General features: G+C 46.5%; 1 protein-coding gene across 1 annotated transcript in view; it reads right to left on the reverse strand.

The window, feature by feature from the left end:
- IFT43 (intraflagellar transport 43) overlaps positions 1–23,620 on the reverse strand; it is a 72,119-nt gene that overhangs the window by 43,422 nt on the left and 5,077 nt on the right. Inside the window, exon 3 of the mRNA XM_058655527.1 lies at positions 988–1,052. Within this exon, the coding sequence (XP_058511510.1) occupies positions 988–1,052 (65 nt within the window). The remainder of the gene's footprint in view (positions 1–987; positions 1,053–23,620) is intronic.

A 23,620-nucleotide genomic window follows, 5' to 3' on the forward strand; every position in this document is an offset into this window, starting at 1 on the left:
CAAAGTCAGATACACAGAGAGGAGGCGAGACAAAGAGAAAAATCTTCCATCTGATGATTCACTCCCCAAGTGACCACAACAGTCGCTACTGCGCCGATCCAAAGCCAGGAGCAAGGAATTTCCTCCAGGTCTCCCACGCGGGTGCAGGGTCCCAGGGCTTTGGGCCGTCCTCCACTGCTCTCCCAGACCATAAGCAGTGGTCACAGTTGTTAACAGGAACAGGGTTTCTTTGGGAGAAGCAGTGATTAAAGCATGTTCACAAACTGATTTTGTTTTCCTGTGTGCATTATTTTTCATAACTGAAATTTTATTATTTATTTATTATTATTTTCCATGATATGTCTTTGTAGTTATAATAATTCCCCCATCCACTTTACCTTCCTCCCTCCACAACCTCCTCCCCTACAATTTTCCCCATATTATTACAATAGAGTAGTCCTTCAGCAACAGCCACAAGTCCAATATTCGCTATTTAAATGTATTATGACACTGTTGGTGTAGGCGATGGTAGGAAATCTAGTATCATATTGTCAAGGTATATGTAACAGGTTCTAACAGGTTCACTGGTAGTCCTGCTTTTACGCAGTGTCTTCACTTCCCAGTATGCTAGAACTGATTGTGTTCACATGACTCTGTGACCGCCCTAAGAATGACTAAGTTGCACACTTATTTTATTAAATTAAGGAACACTGAGGAATCATTAGTTTACACACACTGCTATTCAGTCAGCAAAAAAAAAAAAAAAAAAAACGTGTTTTCCACCAAAAATCAGGTACTGTTCTGAGTGTGTGGCAGATTGTGGCCAAGGAATAGATCAATATCCCCATCCTTGAATACAAGTAAACAAAAATAAATGAACAAGCAAATGCGGCAACCTCTGTGACTGTATGGTCTGTGAGTTACATCTCAGTAATGCTCCAACAACACGGACGTGGGGCTCCTGTCCCACCCCGCCCATCCTGCAGTCTGGGAGCTACCAGCACTCACTTGGATGACCTCGTGCAGTCGTCAGCCCAGCCTGCGTGTCTTCGTGGCGGCTTGGGAGGGGGCTCCTACAGGGAAAAAGAAGCCCAGATAACTGTCACCCAACATGTGCATTCAACAGCCACAGCCGGCTCACCAAAACCCTCTGGCTTCCTGAGAACATCTCAGTGCTGTCACACTCACATGACAGGTGTAAGAACTGGTAACATGCTTCCAGTGGTCACTCCAGGCATGTCTACTTGAAAACCTCAAAAGTGTTCACACTCTATGAGCCACCAATCCCTAACCCAGGAACTTAGCCCCAAGGAATACATCAGAGAGAAGCACAGCAGTGACCACTGAAGAATTACTAACATGGCCGGTAAGAAGGCATCAAGTCAACAGAAGAACACACAAGCAAATGGCACCAGGGAACAAATGAAAGACTATGTTAGAGTATGTACTTAGGATAAAGTCCCACGTATTTTCATTTTTTATGATTTTATGCAAAGATTCACACATAACATTTAGTGTTAAACAGCTTTATGGGCCCGACCTAGGGCGGGACTCCAATCACTGACAATTCTAACTTTCTCCTCTCTGCTAATGTACATTTTCTAGTTTTTTTTTTTAATATAACTTGGACTGCTTTTATAACAGTAATACAATAAAGGTCCAAGAGTGAGGCCTGCTGTAAAATCCTAAACTACATTTAGTGGGTTACGAATGTACTCAGAATCGGAGCAGGAGGCACACTCTTGCAGCAGGGACATGCAGCTAGATCCCCAAATGGACCAATGTTTGTGTAGCTTGTCACAGGAGCACCTAGGGAATGTCAGCTATCCCCAAAGTCATTTCCATTGGATAAAACAGTATAGAATAGTTCTTTTTGAATCACCTACCATTCTCTGGGGACTTGTCTTTGATGTATCAATTTTCTTTTTTCATATGAGTATTTTGTTCAGTGTAAGTAAGTTCTTTGAGGGACAACCTAACACAAGAGGTTAACAAATCTCTCCTATAAAAGTTAGGAGCTAATGATTTTTTGTTCCATGGGCATAAAGTCTGTTGTAACTCTGACACTGCAGAGCAATAAACAGCCAGAGGTAGCAGGTAAACAGAGAACCTGAGCTGGGCTTCTTCACTAATTAGCAGTTCTTCTCTGGCAGAGAGCATGTGGTCTGCTCACGTGCCTGGGCTTCAACAGTGAGGTTGCTGACACTTTCTTTGAAAGCCTAGCTTGGAATTTTTAAAGAAAGCACGTCCTGATCATGCCTAAATAAATGTCTTTATACTTCAGATGTTCTTGTTTCATGCCATGGTCCATGCTCTCTCCTGCTAAGAACGCACTCTGTTTAGAGGGAGCCGATCTGCTGGGAACGACTAAGAAGACCCCGAGTCCTGTAACACTTGGCATCCAGCTTAACTTCTGGGAAACATCAGTAGCACTTGAGAGAAAGCAGATTTAAGTTTTTTTATCCAAGCGAGAGGCAGGCAACAAAGCTACTTGAGGGTTCCTGTTTATTTCTGTGAGAAAGAACAAAAATACAGAAGTGGAAAGGCAGAGTTTATATCTGTGGGGGAAACCCAAGAAGATGCACTGAATCCCACCATTGCATCCCAGTCCACTTCTGGGCTTCTATGTCCACGAGGCCTTCTATGGGTGTACCTGCCATCCAGTACTTACCCATCCCTAGGCTGAAAGGGGAGGCTTTCTTTTCCACGACCCTAAAGACACAGCTGACTAAACTGAAGTCTCAGCTTGATCCAATTAGAAGGCCAAGTTGTTCAGACAACAATCAGAGCTGCAAAGATCAGTCACTGTCAGAATAACCCCAAACAATGCAAGCTGAGTAGAGGCCCTGTTGTGGTTGAAATGTTCCCTCCCCACCTAGCATCCCTTTCCCCCTTATTTCATGTGTTGGAAGCCTAGGTCTGCAACACAGCAATGCTGGCAGGTGTCTGGGTTAGGCAGGCAGAACCCTCGTGAATGGCTTAACGCTTTTTTACTGTTACCTTTTTATTTTGGGGAAAAAAAAAAAGATTTACTTATTTATTTTGAAAGAGTTACAGTGGGGAAGGGAGGGCAGCTCCATCTTGTGGTTCACGCCATGAATGGCTACAACAGCCAGGGCTGGTCCAGAACGAAGCCAGGAGCTTCATTCAGATCTCCCATAAGGATGCAGGGGCCTAAACACTTGAGCCGCCTTCTGCTGCTTTTCCCAGGCCATTAGCAAAGAGCCAGATTAGGAGTAGAGCTTCTAGGACATGAACCAGTGCCCATACAGTCTGCTGGCACTGCAGGTGGCACCTTTGCCCACTGTGCCACAAGGCCAGTCTCTTTTCCTGTGACTTCTGACTCCCATAGGACTGTATTGGTTAGCTTTGAGTTGAAGTAATCCCTTTGCACACACAAACCCACTTTTCTACTTTCCACCCTGAGTTGAGGCAACATGTGGAGCTTCCGAGATGAGGCCACCCAAACTCACACTTCCCAAGCTCCAGAACTGTGAGCCAAAATAAACCTTCATTCAGTATAGATTACGGCCTTGGGTATTCTGTTACAGCCACAGAACACAGACGGAGATGGAGACAGAATCCAGAGACATAATTTTCTTGAGTTCTTACCAACTGTGGGGTACTGTGTTTGAGGAGACTTGCAATGTAGAAGCGGGTAGTCTGTAGTGTAGTAGGTTAAGCAGTGCTTGTGATGCCCAGCATCCCGTATGGGAGCCCTGGTGTGAATCCCAGATGCTCTGCTTCCAATCAAGCTTCCTACTAATGCACACAGGAAGACAGCAGCAGACGGTTCAAGCACTTAGGCAACCAGCAGTTATGTGGGACACCTGGATAGAGTCCCTGGTTTCTAGCCTCAGCACGGCCCAGTCCTGACAGGTGTAGTCATTTGGGGAGTGAACCAATGGATGGACGATTTCTCTTTAACTGCCTTTCAAATAAATAAAATAAATCTCTTAAAAAAAAAAAAAAAACAGTGAAAGGGAACTGAAATAATTCACCTTTCAAGGATTTTTTTTAACTCAGCTTTGCCTGCAGTTTTCCTCTGCTTTTGCAAAGAACGCCTTATACACATTTCTTTACCCAAAGACAAGACCATCTTGTGATAAGGATAAACTGGTAGCCACATGTTGAGTTGGTCATACTTTCAAATTGAAACTGCTACTTAAAAACTGGAAGATTTCTGCACGAAAGTCAGTTTCCAGTTTCTACTCTAGAAAACAATGGAATACCTAGGTACGACCTGGTAGATGAGAGGTGAGCATGGCAGATGGCTGATCTCCTTCCTGCTAATGTCAAGGGACAACTGCATCTCCCACTGTGCTGCTGCTGCTGCTACTGTCTCTTTTGGTCCAGCATTCTCTCTCTGTGCCCATGACTACCAGAAGTGGGATGTGAAAGCTACACCAGGTGATTTGAGAAAAAACAGGAGTGCCTAAGTGATGGTGGGGGGAAGTGTAATGTTTTTTTTACAAGTTTGGTATGCAAACTGCCATGGTGTTGGCAGCCACTTCACTCACAGAGGCTGAACATCTGGCACGGCTGGAAGCCCAGTGTGTGACCCTCTCTGCCCCCCACTGTCCTCCCACTCCTCTCAGGGTCCTTTGCTTCCTTCTTTGCATGTCAGACACTGGGAAGCACAGATGAACCCAGGTAAAATCCAGGGAGCCACAGGTTGTGAGTGCCGACGCCTATTTGCTGTAAGCTGGCAAAGCCTGGGACAAGAAAGGGAAGAACCCACAGTTCCTGATAGCCCTCAGCATCCATGACTTGGCAATGTGGGCCTTCAGTGGAAGGTGCTGCAACTTGATCCTAACACAACAGCCTGAAAGTAAGTGCAAACGATCCATGTGGAACGGAAGCAGGTGGCTGGCTTCTGGTTGGGGTCCTTTGGCAGCGACAGTCTGTCCACTCTAAGCGGTCTGGTGACAGCTACACACCCAGTTAGCTCTGTTTCCGACACAGCCCCATGGCTTGCTCGCTCGCTCTCCTCAGGGCGATTTGAAACACAGGACACACACCCAGGCCCAGCCACTGTGGATGCTCCTTTTAGGGACAGCTGCCAAAACTTCTGTGCTTTGACTCCTGGGAGGTGCCAGGGCAGACGCTGACGGCCTGCAGGAGCTGGCATGCCCTCACAGCTCAACCGGCAGAGCTCCAGTTCCTGCCAGGCCTCGGGAGACGTGGAGGCTCTGCAGTAACAGATCTTCCCATCTGTGACACCGGGCCTCTGCTTTCCTGCCCATCAGGGTAGGGTCAGAGGAAACAAATACTGGATTCACTTTTTCTTCAATCTTTGGTGTCTGAGTCTTTTATACAACGGAGCACTCATTCAAAGGAGAAAGAATTCAATCTTGCCCCACTCTGGAAATGGGAAATGTCATCTTTAGGTAGGCTGACAATCATTGCTTTTATTTTCGTTAATTTTCTAAACCTGGAGCCCACTAGAACCTTCCCTGGCTGAGCATTTGGGGAGATGCTGGCAGTCTGCTTGAGCTGACTTTGGAAGAAGTGAACTTGTTATTCCCATGCAAGAGAGGAGGGGGGAACACATGATGGGGGCGGGCGGGGAGAGGAAGGGAAGGATTAGTTGTCAAAGGACCTTAAATGCCATGATGAAGAGATGGTGGAATTTCGAAGTCCCTGGCTTATTCTTCACATTTCTCTGCTGCTGAAATTCCAAAGCACATCCCCAAAGGCATCAGCTGGAGAGATGATTTCCAATGTTGACTAATTACTGCCAGGTAACTGACTTGTGCTCAAAAGAGAAACAGTCTTAGAACACACCAACACTCTGAGGGGCAGCGATGGGAGTGGGCGACAAGGCCCTCTGGCAGTGCACCCCTCTTTGCACGTGGTCTCTCTCTTTCTCTCAAAAGCTGGAGTCACATCTCTCAGTGTGGGAACTGAGCGTGGCCAATGGAGGCTGCCGCCCGATAGACGGGAGGGGCAGGACCCTGCATAGCTCCTCAAGAGGAGCAAAAATGTGCCTGCTCCAAAAATAAACAGCGGCCGGCAATGGCTGAGAGGAAAGAGTGGGAGGCACGTGACTGGCAGCTTCGGTCCTGAAATACCAGCTTTTGACAAAAAGGATCCTGAGAGAGGCAGAGAGCGGGAAATTCAGGAAACGGCCTCTTTATATGGTCTCATCTGAATAGGCCGCAATTCAACCAACTGCAATTACCATGTCAGAGAGCCTTCTGGGCCAGCCCCGCTTCTGATCTTTATATGGTTCCCCCAGATGCTTAAGATGCCGAAAGAGAAAAGATGCTAGAGTGCCAAAAAAGGAGCCTTTCGAGTCTAGAAACTTCTCACACACACTCCAAGGTCCTGAAGGAATCCCACCCTCACCCCCCTCCCAGAATGTGAATCAGGCTGAGAGCTTTGACTCAAAAGCTGCAACCTGTCGCAAACAGCCAGTGCACACACGGGTACACACACACACATATGAATATCCAGCAGGAAGGCATGTGATAAAGCATGATCCATGGCAAACTGCCCACCCACCCCTCCTTCAGCTTCTAGGGACATCACAACTCCATGTTGAAACTTCCCTGCTTTGCCCCAGTGATCTGAAAGGCCAGCCCAGGAAGCCATTCTTTCTGAGCTGGACAATTGAAAGATGGACACGCAGCAATACGTGCATCCGACGTGGGGAGGCAGCTTCTCTTCCAGTCTGTCTTCGTGCACTGTCCCATCTCTGCCAGGTTCACCCAGGGTCAGAAGGACAAATTCCTAACAGACCTCAGCTTTCCCGCAGTGCACTCACTGATGGTCACAGAAGGTTACCGACCATCCAGGATGTGAACTGAACTGGACATATGAAATGGACATATGAAAATGCTAATCCTATCCAGGTGTCCCAAAAATCTGATCCTCATCAATGTAAACATAGACCATGAGATGACAGGCAGGCATTGTGACACAGTGGGTCAAGCCACTGCTTAGAATGTCCATGCGCATCAGTTCAACTCCTGGTTTCTTGGCTGCCAATCTAGCATCCTGCTAATGGACCCAGGAGCCAGCAGATGATGAATTGAGTCCTTGGGTTCCTACCACCCATGTGGGAGAGTTCCAAGCTCAGCTCCTGGCTCCATGCTGGCCCAGCCCTGGCTGTCACAGGCATCTGGTGAGTCAGCCAGAAGATAGAGGGTCCGTCACTCTGTGTTCCAATAAGCAAGTACAGGAATCTTTTGAAAAAAATGAAGGAAACACTGCTCAAGAACTGGGCATTCTCATGTTACCTAAGATGTTACCCTGATGTCCTTGCTGCTTGGGAAACAATGTTCCTTAACCATGGAGAATCTAACTGGCACCCTAATTCAGTGATCAAGCTTCGCAGCATTAAGAATGGCACAAGACATGCTCCCACCAGAAGCACACAGCAGCACCCAGAAAAATAAAATTCCTGCCCAAAGTGTGTCACAGGAATCTAATCAGGCCTTCCTAACTGACTTCCAGCTCAGGTGTGAAGGACAAGACAAATGTGACTAGAAAGAATCAGTCAAATAAGGAATATGGGAAACTCTACACAACAACTTGAGCCACGGAAAAACTCGATGCTATCATGTAGGTTGAGCAAGGGAGGAGGTTGGAGACAATTCTAAATTAAAAGCCTTGAGGGCCTGGCGCAGAAGCCTAGTAGCTAAAGCCTCGTCTTGCACACACTGGGATTCCATATGGGCGATGGTTCTAATCCCAGCGGCCCTGCTTACCATCCAGCTCCCTGCCTGTGGCCTGGGAAAGCAGTCGAGGATGACCCAAAACCTTGGGACCCTGCAACCATATGGGAGACCCAGAAGAGGATCCGGGCTCCTGGCTTAAGACTGGTGCAGCACTGGCCATTGCGGTCATTTGGGGAGTGAATCATCAGACGGAAGATCTTCCTCTCTGTCTCTCCTCTCTGTATATCTGACTTTGTAATAAAAATAAGTAAATCTTAAAAAAAAAAAAAAAAAGAATCGGGTCCCTGAAGCACAACAGGCACAAGACAGCCCCTCCAACACCCTCCAGATGGCTTGTGCTGCTTGTCAGGTTAACTGACAGCGAACAGGGCACAGAAACGGAGTTTCCACACCCCACCCTTCCTACCTCCTCTCATACCATTCACGTTAATTGAAGGCACAAAAAGTGCACCCTGCCCCTCCTGCTTTCTGCATCATTCACAACTGACAGCACAGAAACTACTCTGGAGGCTCCGTGCACCTGGCCCCTCCTGCCTCTGTTGTGCTATCTTAGGTTAGTTAACTACAGGAAAACTTTGGGTTCTGGTAACTGCCCTCCTGCCTGAAACTGCATGGCTCTCAATCTGATTAAAAATGAAGGCTTAAAACCCCCTGATTTTGGCAGCTCAGCACAGTGGCTTCTGGAGTGTGGCAGGAGCTGCTGTCACCAAGCTTGGGAAAGACTCCTAACATCCTACAATTGAGTCCAGTATGATCTCTCTCTCACACTGCAACACATTCAGGCAACATAAACATTCTTCTCAGGTCTGACACGATGGGCTAGTGGTTAAATCCTCACCTTGCACGTGTCAGAATCCTGTATGGATTCTTTACCAGTTCATGTCCTGGCTGCTCCATTTTCCATCCAGCTCTCTGGTTGTGGCCTGAGAAAACAGTAGAGGATGACCCAAAGCCTTGGGACCCTGTACCCACATGGGGGACCCAAAGAGGAGCTCCAGGTTCCTGGCTTCGGATCGGTTCAGTTGCAGCTGTTGTGGCCTCTTGGAAAGTGAGCCAGAGGATGGAAGATCTTTCTCTCTGTAAAGCTGCCTTCCAATAAAAAAATAAATCCTTAAAAAAAAACTTCTCAATTTCGATCATAAATCAAAATCTACATTTTTTCTCCATTCTCTTGTAACTCCTCTTTATTTATTAAAATTAATCTAGCATGTGTGTAGCCAGAAATGCATACAATGTTAAAGGTATAGATTCCCAGCACTCTTAAGGAGCAAACCCTCTGGGCACCTGTGATTTTTTTCCCAGCACAGTCTACATTTCAGACCTCAACCAAATCCAAAGTGGGATAGCAAGAACGGGATGCAAGCAGCATTAATGCTTTAGGAAATCTGATCTCTCCCCAAGATTCCTAAAGGCAGCTAAGGAAGTGGGGTAAGAAGTGTTCACTACCTGGTCCAGCACCTACCCCACCAAGGGAAACCCAGGCAGCAATGTCCAGCTCCAGCCCCACTCTGGGTCACACAGTGGAGACACCAGGACACCACAAGTCTCAGATGGCAAATCTTGCTTTGATTGTAGCAGCGCAAAGAAGAGATATTATAAGCACAGAGCAATGTCATGGCCAGCACATCAGCATACACTTTACTGTGCCCTTTTTTCTTTTTTTAATATATTTTAATTTTGAATTTTGAATTATGTGGTACAATTTCGTACTGACAAATTTTCCCCATTTTACTACAATGGTGTAGTCCTTCATAAGGAATCATAATTCTATCAGCCTCTTATTAAGTGTACCCTGACACTGTTGGTACAATGTCAGACAGTCCAGCATCCCACTGTCTACACATGTCCAACAGTTTCATTGGGAATCCATGTTTCATCCGGAAAAAACACATTTCTTCTCACCACACTGTCAGTAAAGCAGGGGACTTTCCAACCCAAGTTAGGAAGAACACAAACGGGGATTAAATGAGTCCTTTAAAGTAAATAAACACAAGAGACACTAATCACACTGCTGTTGGTTTTCTCATTCAGGTCAAGACCCCTTCCCACACCCATGTTAAATGACCTAACAATCTCTTTTTCAGCTTACCACTTCAACCACAAGTTTCTCAGGCTCTCTTCCCATTCTCTCTCAAACCAGAGAGGCTAAGGATTAGCTCTTCTACTCCACCCAGGCAACAATGGCCTAACACAAACGGAATGGCTTACTTTTAGTCACTTAATCAACCAATTTTGCTGCTCACCTTGAGGCTGTCCACAGACAACTCCTACTCCAAAAGCAGCACAATGTCAACCCATCCAATCCTAGAGAACTTTTTATTTATTAGAAAGATAGAGAAATATAAAATGATAAAGAGAGATGTCCCAACTGCTGGTTCACTCCCCAAACTAAACAAAAAAATTCAGGACTGGGCCAGGCCCAAGTTGGGAGCTAGGAACTCAGTCCACGTGTGGCAGGACCTCGACTGCTGTAGTCATCAGTAGCTGCTTCCTGGGATGCATGCTAGTACCGAGCCAGACTTGAGCCCCAGTACTCCACATAAAATGCAGGCATCCCAACCAGTCTCTTTGCTACTGTCCAGCCTCTATTCTCAGAGGCCTCAGTTAGACAGACGTTTAATAGAGTGTCTATCTGATGGACATTCACTCACATCCTGGGTCCTCTTTCCTACCCATGATTCTTACCATGACTTCCAAGTGCGCTACTGATGTCCAAACACTTTCCATCTGAACAGCTCACATCTCCGGATACCTTTGTCATAGATCCCAAGAGAAAACTGTCACAAGCCAGCTCTACAACAACCACTTTCATTCCCTTTTCACTAATAATATCCACTGAAAAACAAAATCACTGTATTCTGGAACAATCCAAGAGCAACTGGTGGGTAATGGGAGACCAGTTTGCGCTCAACTAAATTTCACGGAAACAGCAACTATTTATTTTGGAACAAAATAAATAAAACATCCATATGAAGGCCTTGAAAGACATGCAAAAGCAGGCAGAAACTGGAGGGAACTTGATCCTTCAAAGGAAGAACCGCATTGGGTACAAACCCACATCTACATGGATTTTATCCAAGTTCATCTCCAGTCTGGTCAGAGAGACCAGGCTGCTGGAACTTGGGTAGAAGGCTGCAGTTTTATTATCTTGAGGACAAAAGTTTGGTGCTGGCTAAAAATACAGAGGTAGAAATCTTGGAAGGAAGAAGGTTCTACATTTGCATTCACAACCCATTCCCCCCCCCCATCCCTTCTCAGTACCTGAACTGCCCACGCACAGCGGAAACTCCAGGAAATCCAATAAAAACCCTTTGCTGAAAGGTTACCAAAAAACGCTGAATACAGATGAGAACTCAGTCACTGCTCACCATGGAGAAGAGGGAGCGTGGAAACGGAGTTCTACCAAATTCCAGGCGCTTGGTTGCATTTTGAGTTTTCCAATAAAGTTACAGAATGGCCTTAGTGGAAAAGACTGTCCCAAGCCTAAGGGGTTCACTCCAGGACTAACCGCAAAAACAAAACAGACCTAACAGAAGTCTCAAACCAAGCTTCCAAAAATTTGAGATATCCACAAATAATCTAACTAACTGCTAAAACAAAGCCAACCCTTTTCAGAGGAAGGTAACATAACCTTCGTTTCTACAATGAATCATCCACAATGTTCTCCCATGTATAAACAAAAGATTACTAAATGTGTAAAGAAAAAGCATGACCCACAGTCAAAAGAAAAGGCTGACCTCAAGCTGACTCAAAGGTTGGGATTAACAGACAAAGATGTTAAAGAAGTTATTATAAATATGTCCTCAGACTTAAAAACCAAATACAGTCCCAAGGAAGGAATAAGCACATGGGCAATCTAGGCAAGAAACAAATTCTATACATATAAAAAAAAAAGCGAGAAAATGGAAGCTTGGAATTTAAAAGTATAGTCTCTAAAATGGAAAACTCAGTTAAAGAACTTAACAGCAATTTGAAGATAGCAGAGAAATAATGAACATCCAATTTGAAGAATAAAAGAATAACGATGAGGGAAAAATAACAACCTTCCAGGTAGAGGGAAGAAGCAGAAATCTACGCGACAACACCAGCAGTCAGGCCTTTATGCAGTGGGAGTCCAAAGAACAAGCAGGTGGAAAATGTGGCAGAAGAGGTTTTTGAGAAACAGTAACCTAAAATTTTCCAATTCTGGGGGGAAATAGCAACCTACAGCATTATTACAAATCACAGCATGGCACATCATAGCCAAACTGCCACAAAAGGAAAGATGAAAGCCAAATTTGTCCAGCCAGAAGGGGAAGAGACACATGTCTAGGAGTAACATCATCGAAAGTGACCCAATCCAGGGGACAGGGGACAGCAGCCTGGGGACATTGGCAAAGTCCACAATTCTACAGAAATTTGTTTGCAAACAGCCTGCAAAAACAAGGGTGAAGTGGCAACCCTTCGGGACAAACCAAATAGAGAAGCTGTTCTTGACACACCTGTAGCACTAAAAAACCTAAGGTTGGATCTAAATGAGCCCCGGGCAGAAACCTGGGCTGATAGGTTGAAATGAGTAGATTCAGAGACATCCCAAGTGTCTCCAAATAACAGTGGCTTAAAGTAAAAATGACAGACTGACTGTGGGGTTTCTACCATATGTGATGTAAAAATATACAACATCAGAGACACAAAAGATGGGAGGCAGGTCAAGGGATTCAGACTGTTGCAAAAATCCTCCCACTTCTAGGAAGAGATGCAACATTAACTCCAAGCAGGGAGGAGTTAAAGGATCCTATTCTAATCCCTAGAGCACCTACTATAAAAGTTACATTTTAAAAAGTCATGTAAAAGTAGTCATTTCAACATAATGATGTAATGACATAATTCCATTACACAGGGTAAATGCAGGGGACCAGGAATATTTCATTCTATCACTGAGCATATTCAACATCAGTCATTACCCTTTTCCAGTAAAGCAACATGAAAAGATGACTGGACTGCCATCTTGTTCCTTCTTGGTAATTACTGACATGCTACCTCATGAGAAGCAATCTAGCCTAGCTAATGATTTCAACGGCGCCTTCTGATCACAAACCTTCAGGTTCCAAAGCAGATGAGTTGGGCTCTGTTCCCAATCCATACTCTCCTCTTTGCCCCTCAAAGGACTATCTTTCCCTGCCACCACCAAACCCCAGACTTCACTTCTTTTAACAGTTTTCTCAAGTATAGTAACCAGGGAAATGAGGGCACTGCCTCCCTGCTGCTGGAGCACCCTAGATCTGCCAGTGCCTCTCAGAAAAGCAAAATGAGGCTTCAGTCTGGAGGTATTTCTTTTTCTTTTTTTTTTTTAAAGATTTGTTTTTATTTTTATTACAAAGTCAGATACACTGAGAGGAGGAGAGATAGAGAGGAAGTGGAGCTGCCGGGATTAGAACCAGCGGCCATATGGGATCAAGGCGAGGACCTTAGCCACTAGGCCACGCTGCCGAGCCCTGGAGGTATTTCTTGGGAAGCATTTCTGGGAGCCTGCCTAACATCTCCCACAACAGGCATCTACAAACCCAAGACTCAAGTGACTTAGCTGCGCCCTCTTATCCCATTATAAATCGGTATTTGTTTTCATTTGGTTTTGAATTCATGAGTTTAATCTCTTTTTCTTAAAGGCAGACTCCAAACTATCTACCAGCTTCATAACCTACAAAACCTGGACCCACCTGCTTGTTGCCAAAATAATTTCTGAAGCCCGAATCTGACGGTGGTCTCTGCATGAAACACATTTGCACTTGGAGGTCGAGAAGATTTAGTGAGCCACACAAAGGAATTACAAACTCAACCTATAGGTTCTTCTTTTCCAAGCACCTGGAACCCATGCGGATGACTGTAGCTACCTCTGCTGTCACCAGCTTGTAACTTTCTCTTAAGCTCCACACTAAAATCTTCAGATGCTTACTTAATAGTCCTCCTGGAAATCCCTGAATGCAATTGAAATCCAACACACCCCCACTTGAAATAATTATCTCCTCCTGCTCCTCAACTACTAAGACCCTCAGCCTTAGAGGTGTCAGTCAACCCATTCCATTTCCTGGGTTAAGGCTCCTTCTCCCTCATCAACAGTGAACCTGTTACCATATCCTGTAAAGCTGCTTCAGAAAGGTTCTCTTGGCAGACCTCTCCCCTTCCAAACTTCAATTTGTTGTCTCCCAAAAAGACAAATCTACCACTAGTGGAAGCAAAATGTGTGCACTAAGAAAAATATAAACACTACAAACTGTTGCTTCATTCATAAGGTTTCTTTAAAAAAAAAATCTGGGCTCGGCATCGTAGCATAGTGACTAAAGTCCTCCTCTTACACATGCTGGGATCCCATATGGGCAATGGTTCCTGTTCCGGTGGCCCTGCTTCCCACTCAGCTCCCTGCTTGTGGCCTGGGAAAACAGCTGAGGAAAGCCCAAGGCCTTGGGACCCTGCACCCATGTAAAATACCAGGAAGAAGTTCCTGGCTCCTGGTTCCTGGATCAGCTCAGCTCTGGCCGTTGTGGCCACTTGGGGAATGAATCAGTGGATAGAGGCTCTTCCTCTCTCTCCTCCTCTCTGTATATCTGACTTTCCAATAAAAATAAATAAATATTACAAAAAGATGCATGTACTTATTGGAACAACAGAGTTAGAGAAAAGGATAGAGAGATCTTTCACCTGTTGGTTCACTACATAAATGGCCATGATGGCTGGGGCTGGGCCAGGCCAAAGCCAGGAGCCGGGAACTCTGTGACTCCCACGTGGATGGCAGGGGCCCAGGCACTTAGATCATCCTCTGCTGCTTTCCCAGACACATTAGCAGGGAGCTGGAGCAGCAGTGGAGCAACTGAGGCGCCAACAGGCACTCATATGGGATGCTGGCATTGCAAGTAAGAACTTAATGTGCTATGCCACAATACCGGCCCTGATAGTTTCTTTCAAAAAATAAATGCGTTTAAGTATAAAAGAAGAGTTGACTTAAAAAAAAATAGCAAAGTTAATCATGTGAATGGTATGTGGATACCAAAAGCTGTACAAACAGCCTGGGAATGCCTGAAGTTTGGGAACACTGCCCCGTTTCGTGCCACATCATCCCTTACAACTGTTCCAACCGCCTCCTACTGATCTTTGTGCCAACATCTCTCCCATTCTAGATGATTCTCCAGCACAGCTGCCAGATTTATCTTCCTAGAAAACAATCATGTCATTCCCTGCTCTAAAATCTTAGTGGGATTCCTACTACATACAAAACAAACCCCAAGATTTCCCACCTGGAATGTGAAGGTCTACATTCCAAACCTATGAAGTTGTTCAGCCCTCCATGAAAACACTGGGCCTCTGCACGGTGGCGAGTCTCAGAGCAGGCTTTCCCACGGCCACGGGTGCCCTTTTGCCCTTCCCTCTCCTTGGCAAATTCCTCCCCACTCGCTTCAACCCAGCCCAAAGGTCACCTCCTGTGTGAAGCTCTCCCTAACCTCCAAGCAGGGTTGGTGGCCCCCGCTGTTGCCATTCTCCTAGAATGCTTCTGTGTTATGGTTTTTCTAAGACTAGGGTTCCTCAACAAGCTACTTGCTCATTTTTATACTGGAAAGTATATATTCAATGTATTAGTAAGTCAATAAATGAATAAAATTCTATTTCTATCATTAAAAAAAAATACAGTCATGCATTACTCAAAGATGGAGCTTCGTCTTGAGAACTGCCTTGTTAGGCAATTGTGTCGTTGTGTGAGCAGCAGCATGTAGTGACACAGACTTAGATGGGCACGACGCCCCTAGGAAGTCATTGTCACATTCACAGTCCATCGTGAACCAAAAGGGAGTCTGGGGAGGGGTTCTCTGTTACCACTGGTTACAAGAACAGAAAGACATGCTGGAGCAAAAAGAAATAGTTGAGAAAGCAGAGAAAGGCTCATTCATACAAAGCAGAAAGATGTGTTGAGCAGGAGATGGGAAACGGGGACATGGTACAAATCCTAGTCCCAGGATCCTTTCACCAAACACCAACCGGGACCCTCTGAGTGTGTGGTGCCAGGCCCAGCACACATGGTCACTCTGCCTGCTTTCTGCCACTGCACAGACCTGCCATCACAAACTCTCTGCTGGGGCCTCCCTGGCCTGGACACTCTTGGTGGCACCAGCACCCCTCCCTCCCACAACACTTTTGCTTCTCTAGGCTTCTGCAGACCACAGCTGTCTTGTGCCATCCTCTCCTCTTTGGCACTCCGTCTCCTTTTCTACATAGCGGCTATTCTTTGGCTCTTGCGTTCCTGAAATGTGAGTATCCCTTAGCTTCTGCAGAAGTCCTCTTCATGCGCTGTGAACTCTCCGAGGACTGGGCTTCCACTGAGCCCCTCAGTGCTAATGACTTCCAATCTCTAGCTCCAGCCCAGAGGCCAACACACCTGAGTTGATCCATCAACGCCTCCTGGGCACCCACAACTGGTGGTCTCACAGGCCTCTAACCACTACGCCCTAAACATGTCATTCCTTCACATCTGTTCTTCATTTACAGGCTAAATCCTTACTGAGGACCTACAAAGTGTCAAACTCGGGAATGAGTAGGTTGGAGCTTCTAGAACTTGCAATTAGTAAGGATGATGGACCTAAAAATTATACAAACATATGGTTGGTAAGAGAAAAATAGTGAAAAAGTGCAAGTATAGAATGAGAACCAATGGGTAATACTTTTAAAGGAGTGATGCTCATCGCTTCTCGGCTTTTTGGCTAAGATCAAATGTAAGAAGTGATGTTCAAACAGAACCTGAAAGGCAGGTAAGAGTTGGACCTCCTGGACTTCTATTCTCGTCTAGCCTAATCTATCAAGTTATAGAATTCTAGGGAGACAATTCTATTTTGTTCTTGTAGAACTATAGTATTCTAGAAAGCTATTTTATTGTGTGGAAGTTTATGATTCCAGGGAGCTGTTGTATTCTGACGAGTCTATTCTAGCCTATGGAACTGTGGCATTCCAGGGTGCTATCTTAGGGAACCAGCATAAGTAAGGACTGCATCCACAGGACAGGTCTCTGCAAGGCTGGAGATGTGAGAAAGGTTCCAGTCACACAGGTTCAAGTTAAGGATTTGGGTCTTTCCATCTGCAGTGTTAATGGTGCAATGGGTATCCAGGAAAAGGTTTTAAACCTGAAATGACTGGCGAGACAGCTTCACCAGCACACTCTATCCAAACTACAGGAGCGCAGGAACACGGGCGAGGCTGCTTGTGAGACACAGCCACAGTGTTCCAATCATTTCTCTCACTCCCGTGTCTTTCTCTAACAGAAGGGCGTCCACAGACATACATTCTGAGAAGCTCTTGTTCTGACATCCTTGCCTGAACAGAAGTCTCATTATAACAATATCAGGACCATGAAAATTTCTCGACACCAGCTCCTTATTCTAAACAGGAACCAGAATCTGAACTCCTTGAGCTCACCTGAGGTTATCTTGCCCAGCCAACACAAACAGGGAAACGGCGTGTGCCGTGGCAGCATTGAAGAGGCAGCAATTAAAGACCAGGCCAGAGGACAGTGAAAGTTTGTTGTCTTATTCTCACAATATTGATAAATATTTTCATGCCATATAAGAATGCTGGCCCGGGCCCAGCGTGGTAGTCTAGTGGTTAAGTCCTCGTCTTGCATGCACCAGAATCCCATATGGGTGTCAGTTCATATTCCAGATGCTCCACTTGCCTTCCACCTCTCTGCTTGTGGCCTGGGAAAGCAGCTGAGGATGGCCCAAAGCCTTGGGACCCTACACTCGTGTGGGAGACCCAGAAGAAGTTCCTGGCTCCTGGCTTTGGATCAGCTCAGCTCCAGCTGTTACAGTGAATCAGCAGATAGAAAATCTTCTCTCTGTAAATCTGACTTTCCAATAAATAAATAAATCTTCAAAAAAAAAAGAAAAGAAATGCTGGCTCTCTCTATACAGGTCATTTATCCAAAACAGGAAAGGCGTGAAAGCCCCCCTCTCCAGCACGTATACTCAACTGCTCCACTTACAGACCCAGCGTGCTTCCTTGGCACAAGCTCATGCTTCTGCTGGGAACAGTCTTCGCCCCACTCTTCTCGGTTCACTTCTGCCATGCCTTCCAGTCTCAGCTCAAACAGGCTTTCTTCCAGGAAAACCCATCCATCCACATGTGCCTGGAGTCAAAAGGACTCAGCACTACTGCTCCTCTGTCTTTCTTGGTTCACCTCCACCTGAACTCTGTAGGCCACAAGATCAAGATTCTAGCAGGCAGACCACATGTCTAGTTTATCATTGTAGTCTCAGCTCCAACTATAATGCCTGTCACATAAAAGCACTCAGGTAAGTTACATATGAATGAAGGAAGAAAAACACCTTCTAGCCCAGGTCACTGAGTTCACCAAGGTCCTTTCTCCTCATTTTCTCATATGCCCCAAGAACAACAACATGATGCATGTATGTAATTAATTGTGGAAACACTGCCAACCCCAAGCTGACATCCAGAGGGATTGAGTTTTAAAGATGCAAAGGAATTCACAAATAGCTGGCCAGTGGCACAAGCAGAAATTCTTCACCAAATGTTTTCTTGCCCTAAAAGCAAAGTTAGTTTTAGAAAACAGGAACATTTCTGCACTTTGAACAGAAATATAGTGGGGCTACACTGCTCACACATCCCAGTCCTCATCTAACACAGATAGACAGCAGATAGCATCAGATAGCAACAGGTAGAATGTGTTGGGCACCATCTTAAGAGCCTTACACGGACACTCATTTAATCCCCCAGTGGCTCTATGAGCCAGGTACCAGTCATCTCCTCTCCAACAAAAAGGACACAAACTTACAGTGGGTAAGCAATTTGCCCAGAATATGTGCCCAGTCACTGGCATAGCTAGGATGAAGGATGAAACATCTGACGTAGATCATGGCAACAGCAGGTGGTTTCATAGTGCAGGGCTAAGACCTTGATGTGTATTTCTCATTTAGTCCTCCCCACACGTGAGGATGCATCTTAAAGTATACTTCCACTCAGGGACTTGCACCCTTGCACTCCTAGGATGCCAGCAAGAAAGGGTGCTGTCCCAGAGCCCTCCGAGAGCCTGTGCCAACACTGAGCTGCTGAGATGGCTCTGCCCCACGGGTCATTCCCTCCCATGTGGCAGCCAGCCCTGGGGAGGGGTTCATGGTGGTCATCTCCCCACTTGAGGGGCAGATCAGAACTGAAGCATGCAAAGCACGACATAAATCTGAAGTGTGGAAAACGTGGTCCCAACGAACAGCTCCCCATCAAATTCCCCACATCCCTCTCCGGCATCATGTGATCCAGCCCATTGAAGCGCAGCGACGAAAAAGGCTGAGGAATGTGGCCAATCAGGAGGGTTATTTTGGTGAGAAAGAAGAAAAATGTCACCAAAAAGGGTCAGCAGATAACCCTATTGGGCTGAAAATAACCGCCCGGCTGGCAGACCAGTCAGGGAACAAGCGGCCGGGAGACGTAATGCAAGTGCCCGGGGAGCTCCGGCCAGGGGGGCTGCTGGGATGAGGAAATTGGCCTAATTTGGGAACATGAGCCCAGCAGCATTTCTCAGATTCCTGTGAGAGGATCTGGCTAACTTTCAGTCCTGTGTCCTCGGAGGAACACCCAGGAGATGAGGGGAAAGAGGGAGGGAGCAGCTGTGACTCAACCCTGTCTTTCACCAGCTGGATGAAGGGGATGCTCCTGGGAGAAGCGAGATTCCCAGGGGATAACCCCCAAGTCTCTTAGTCTCTCCAAACGCCTCCTCTTGGGGTGGAGAGGGGAGCTCAGTGTGCCTACTATCAAGCAGGTGGGAGAAGCCTGGTAGGGTGAGACAGATGTGACTGGAGCCAGAGATGAGCTGGTAACTAATGATGACTCTGGTCAAGTTACCCAACCTCTCCATGGGTAATTAAAAATAAAAATAACAACCAGGACTACTTTAGGGCTACTGTGAGGCTTGGCTAGGACATGGCAGTGGTTATTAACAAAAGGACAATCCATAGAAAAAAGCTAAGCCCCAAAGGAGTCCTAAACCCAAAAGAGAATTGCTTATCCAAAAGCTAAAGCCCTCCTCAGGGGGGTTCACCAAAGACTACAGTTGACTGTGTGATGTCCTTCTGTGGTAGGAAACATCTGGGCCTTTTATTGAAGGACACAGGTAGGAGCAGAACTGTGTCAATCAACAGAAGGTGAGAGGTCAGGTAGGAACTCTCAGAGCTGCTCTCTCCACAGTTACATAATATACACATGCTGGACACTCGTCAGAGAACCGTCTTCCGGAAAAAGTCCTCAAGAACTGCAAGGGCAACCCGAACTGCTAACTACGTTATGCTTCTGGTATGTGACAGGTGCCGCCCCTTACCCCGACCAGCCACATGCAAAAGTACAGCTGCATTTTTCTTAGGACTCACCATAGCTTATGAGTTTTCTGGGTACTAGATACTGTGCTAAGTACTTTACATGTGCTACCCAATTTGGGCTTCATGAAAATCCCATAAAAAAAAAGCCATCATCTACATCGGCTTTGAGCTGGTGAAATGATACGAAGAATTCATCTCTCGGGCAGTTCAGTCATAAGTCGCTTGATATCTCCTATTGGAAATTTATACCACGACCTGTCTTCTTGTTTAATTTCCTAGACACAAGTGTCCCACAGACAGAAGGCCCTAGGCAATTCTGGAGATAAACAGATGGGGAAAATCGAGAAGAAATCCACACAGGCAAATCAGTCAGGCAACCTGGAACCCAGAACACCCAGTTTTGACTTTTTTTGAGGGTGAGGTGGAGATGGGGGGGGAGAGGGTTGAACTCTACACAACTTTAAATTTGAAAGCCAGAGGAATGTAGACATATTTTTATAACTACTCAAAATAAATTCCTTCCTTTTATACTCAAGCCTACCCAACCCCCACCCCTTCAAAAAAAAAAAAATCCTTCTATAAATTCTGTTTTTAGGGGGGAAAAAAAGTCATGTCAGTTTGGAACCTCCTACTCAATAGCCACTCTCCTCCCCTCCCTTACCAAAAAGTCCCAGTGTTCTGACTCGGCAAGTATCCAGTTAAGAATGACCTCATGGGGCAGGTACTGTGGCATGGCGGGTAAGCGGCCACTTGGGACTCCCACAACCCACACTAAAGTGCGGTGTTGAGTCCTGGCTCCCCCACTTCCCATCCAGCTTCCTACTAACACGCCTTGCAAGCAGCAGATAATGGTTGAAATGCTTAGGCCTCTGCCATCCTTGTGAAGGACCTAGATAGCTGCACTGGCTGTTATAGATATCTGGGAAGTGAATAACAGGATGGAAATGCTCATTCTCTCTCTCTCTTCCTGCCTTTCAAGTAGAAGAAAACAAATTAACGTTAAAAATAACAACAGTGGCCAGAGTTGTGGTGTAGTGGATTGGGCTGCCACCTGCAATAGCAGCATCCCACATCAGGATGCCAGTTGGATCCCATCACTCTGCTTCTGATCCAGCCTCCCGCTAACACACCTGGAAGAGCAGCAGATGGCCCGTGTGCTGGCCCCCTGCCACCCATGCGGGGGACCTGGAAGGAGCTCCAGCTTGTTGGCTTCAACCTGGCCCAGCCCTAGTTGCTGCAGTCATTTGAACAGCAACCCAGCAAACAAACAGATCTGTCTTTCTCTTTCTTTCTCATTCTCTCCCTCCACCCCACTCTGTTCTTGTCTGTCACTCTGCTTTTCAAATAAATGAATAAAGTGTTACGAAAAAAAGAAACAGTACTCCCCGAAAGTTCAGAAGGGGTTTTCAAGGCCAGGCCTGCGCCGCCGTGTGGACGCGGCAGAAGCTTGAGTGGCTGTGAGCTTAATGTGGACGCGGCAGAAGCCTGAGTGGCTGTGAGCCTAACCAGCCCGCACGTCTGTGCAGCACGCTCCCCAGGTGTTTGCTGCCGAGAAGGCGCATGTGAATGCGCATGCATCCTCAAGTCTTCCCTTGCTTTCTGCCTCAAACACACATCGGATCCCTGGTGAACAAACAGCCATCCAACCACCAAGAAAGCAAAAGCAAGAACATGCAAAAGTGACAAGATGGGAAGGGGCAGAGGGATGAGGACAGCCTCCCACGGTGGAACTCACTCTGTTCTGTCCTTCATGGACTCCCTGCTATGTGAGGGACAAAAAACAAAACCACTGCTGTTTGACTCAAGCATTGGAGTTGCATTTCTGTTCCATGCAGCTGCACTCAACAATAATGGATACGGAAGGAGGCCTAAAGAATCAATGCTAAAAGAGCAGGAATGTAAAACTCAAGTGCAAACAGGAGCTGGGCAGATCAAATCTAAGTAAATCTGCCCAGGTGTGTTTACGTAGGTGGTCACTTCAACAGCTGGCCACTTGTGAGGAGCCCCATTGGCAACTCTAGCCTGTGCCTCCTTGTGGGCATGCCAGGCCGGCAGTCCCATCCGGCCACAATTTTAGGTTATAAATAAAAGGCCCAAGTCTGAATGGCCAAGTTTATAACTGTTATTTCAATTTTTAAAGTTTAAAGTGTGTGCCTCAACCAAAATATGACTGTGAGCTACCTTGCGCCTGAAGGCTACCAGCTTCCAAGCATTCAGATTTTTTTTTATATTTATTTATTTTCATTGGAAAGTCAGATATACAGAGAAGAGGAGAGACACAGAGGAAGATCTTCTGTCTGATGATTCACTCCCCAAGTGACCGCAATGGCCAGAGCTGTGCTGATCTGAAGCCAGGAGCCCAGAGCCTCTTCTGGGTCTCCCATGCAGGTGCAGGGTCCCAAAGCTTTGGGTCGTCCTCAACTGCTTTCCCAGGCCACAAGCAGGGAGTTGGATGGAAAGTAATGCCACAGGGACACAAATCGCTGCCCATATGGGATCCCAGCGTGTGTAAGGCGAGGATGTTAGCTACTAAGCTACTGCACAGGGCCCATCATTCAGGTTCTGTGAGGAGCTCTCTCCCTCTCATCTCATCTTTCGTCTCTTCCTAAAGCATCCTAGCAAGTGTTACCAACGTGGAAACAGGCTTGCAGAGAAGAAGCAACTTGCTTAGTTTCCAGAGCTGATGCATGGCGCCCTCTGCACTGCAGCCCAGGGCATCCGGCGACTCAGTCTGTGTTCTTGGTCCCTCTTCCCAAGGAATGCCCACTGCAACCAGGAATCCCAGACACCTGCTCCGGGTCACTACCAGCCACGGATGGACAAAGGAGTGGCACCCAAATTGACTTCCAAAGCAGCTCAAAAACACACCCCTGCCTACCCCCCCTTTCTTTCCTGCCACTTAACACAACTCAGCAAAGCACTGTCCAGGTACCTGTGCACTCACTAAGTCACTGAGTGAACGAATGTTCGCATTGAGCTTGTTCATTTAGGAAAGAGCTTTGAAGAAGTGTGTATCTCACTTCCCTCCCACATCAACCCAGCCTGTCAACTGACAGATAATGGAACCAGAGGATTACCACCATGACTTGTTTCGCAGAGACACCAGCAGTGAGCAGAGCCCGTTCTCACAGCCCAGCATTCCCGCGCCGAGCCCTGGGCTCCTTCTGCTTCCCTAAGCTCCCAACTCCTCCGCCTCACTTTACACTGAGAACCATTTGCTTCAACTAATTCCTTCACGCTGAAGGAACTCCAGGCTGTCTGGAGCGCCCAGGTGCCGCAGTGACGTTTTCATGAGTATCTTCATCCTTGAGTTTAGCCAGCGAGAGGACAAAAATAAATGCATCATGTAATATGCTCAGCAGTGGAATGTAAATGGGCACACACACAAGTCCTGGGATCTAAATTTAGAAAGAAACAACCAGAAAGTCCCACACAGCACTGTGAGCATCTGGCCTCATGGGAGGCTGCCCACACTGCTTTAAACCTCATTTAACCCAGGAAGAAAAAGGGACCTGGAATCCTGCCTGGCATCTGGCCCTCAGAGGAGGCTGGGTAAGGACCAGGAGGATTTTCATCATGTTCTCACAGAGAAAAGCTAAAGCCCAGAGCAGAAGG

The sequence above is a fragment of the Ochotona princeps genome, chromosome 26, assembly GCF_030435755.1.
Source record: "Ochotona princeps isolate mOchPri1 chromosome 26, mOchPri1.hap1, whole genome shotgun sequence".
Taxonomy (NCBI): Eukaryota; Metazoa; Chordata; class Mammalia; order Lagomorpha; family Ochotonidae; genus Ochotona; species Ochotona princeps.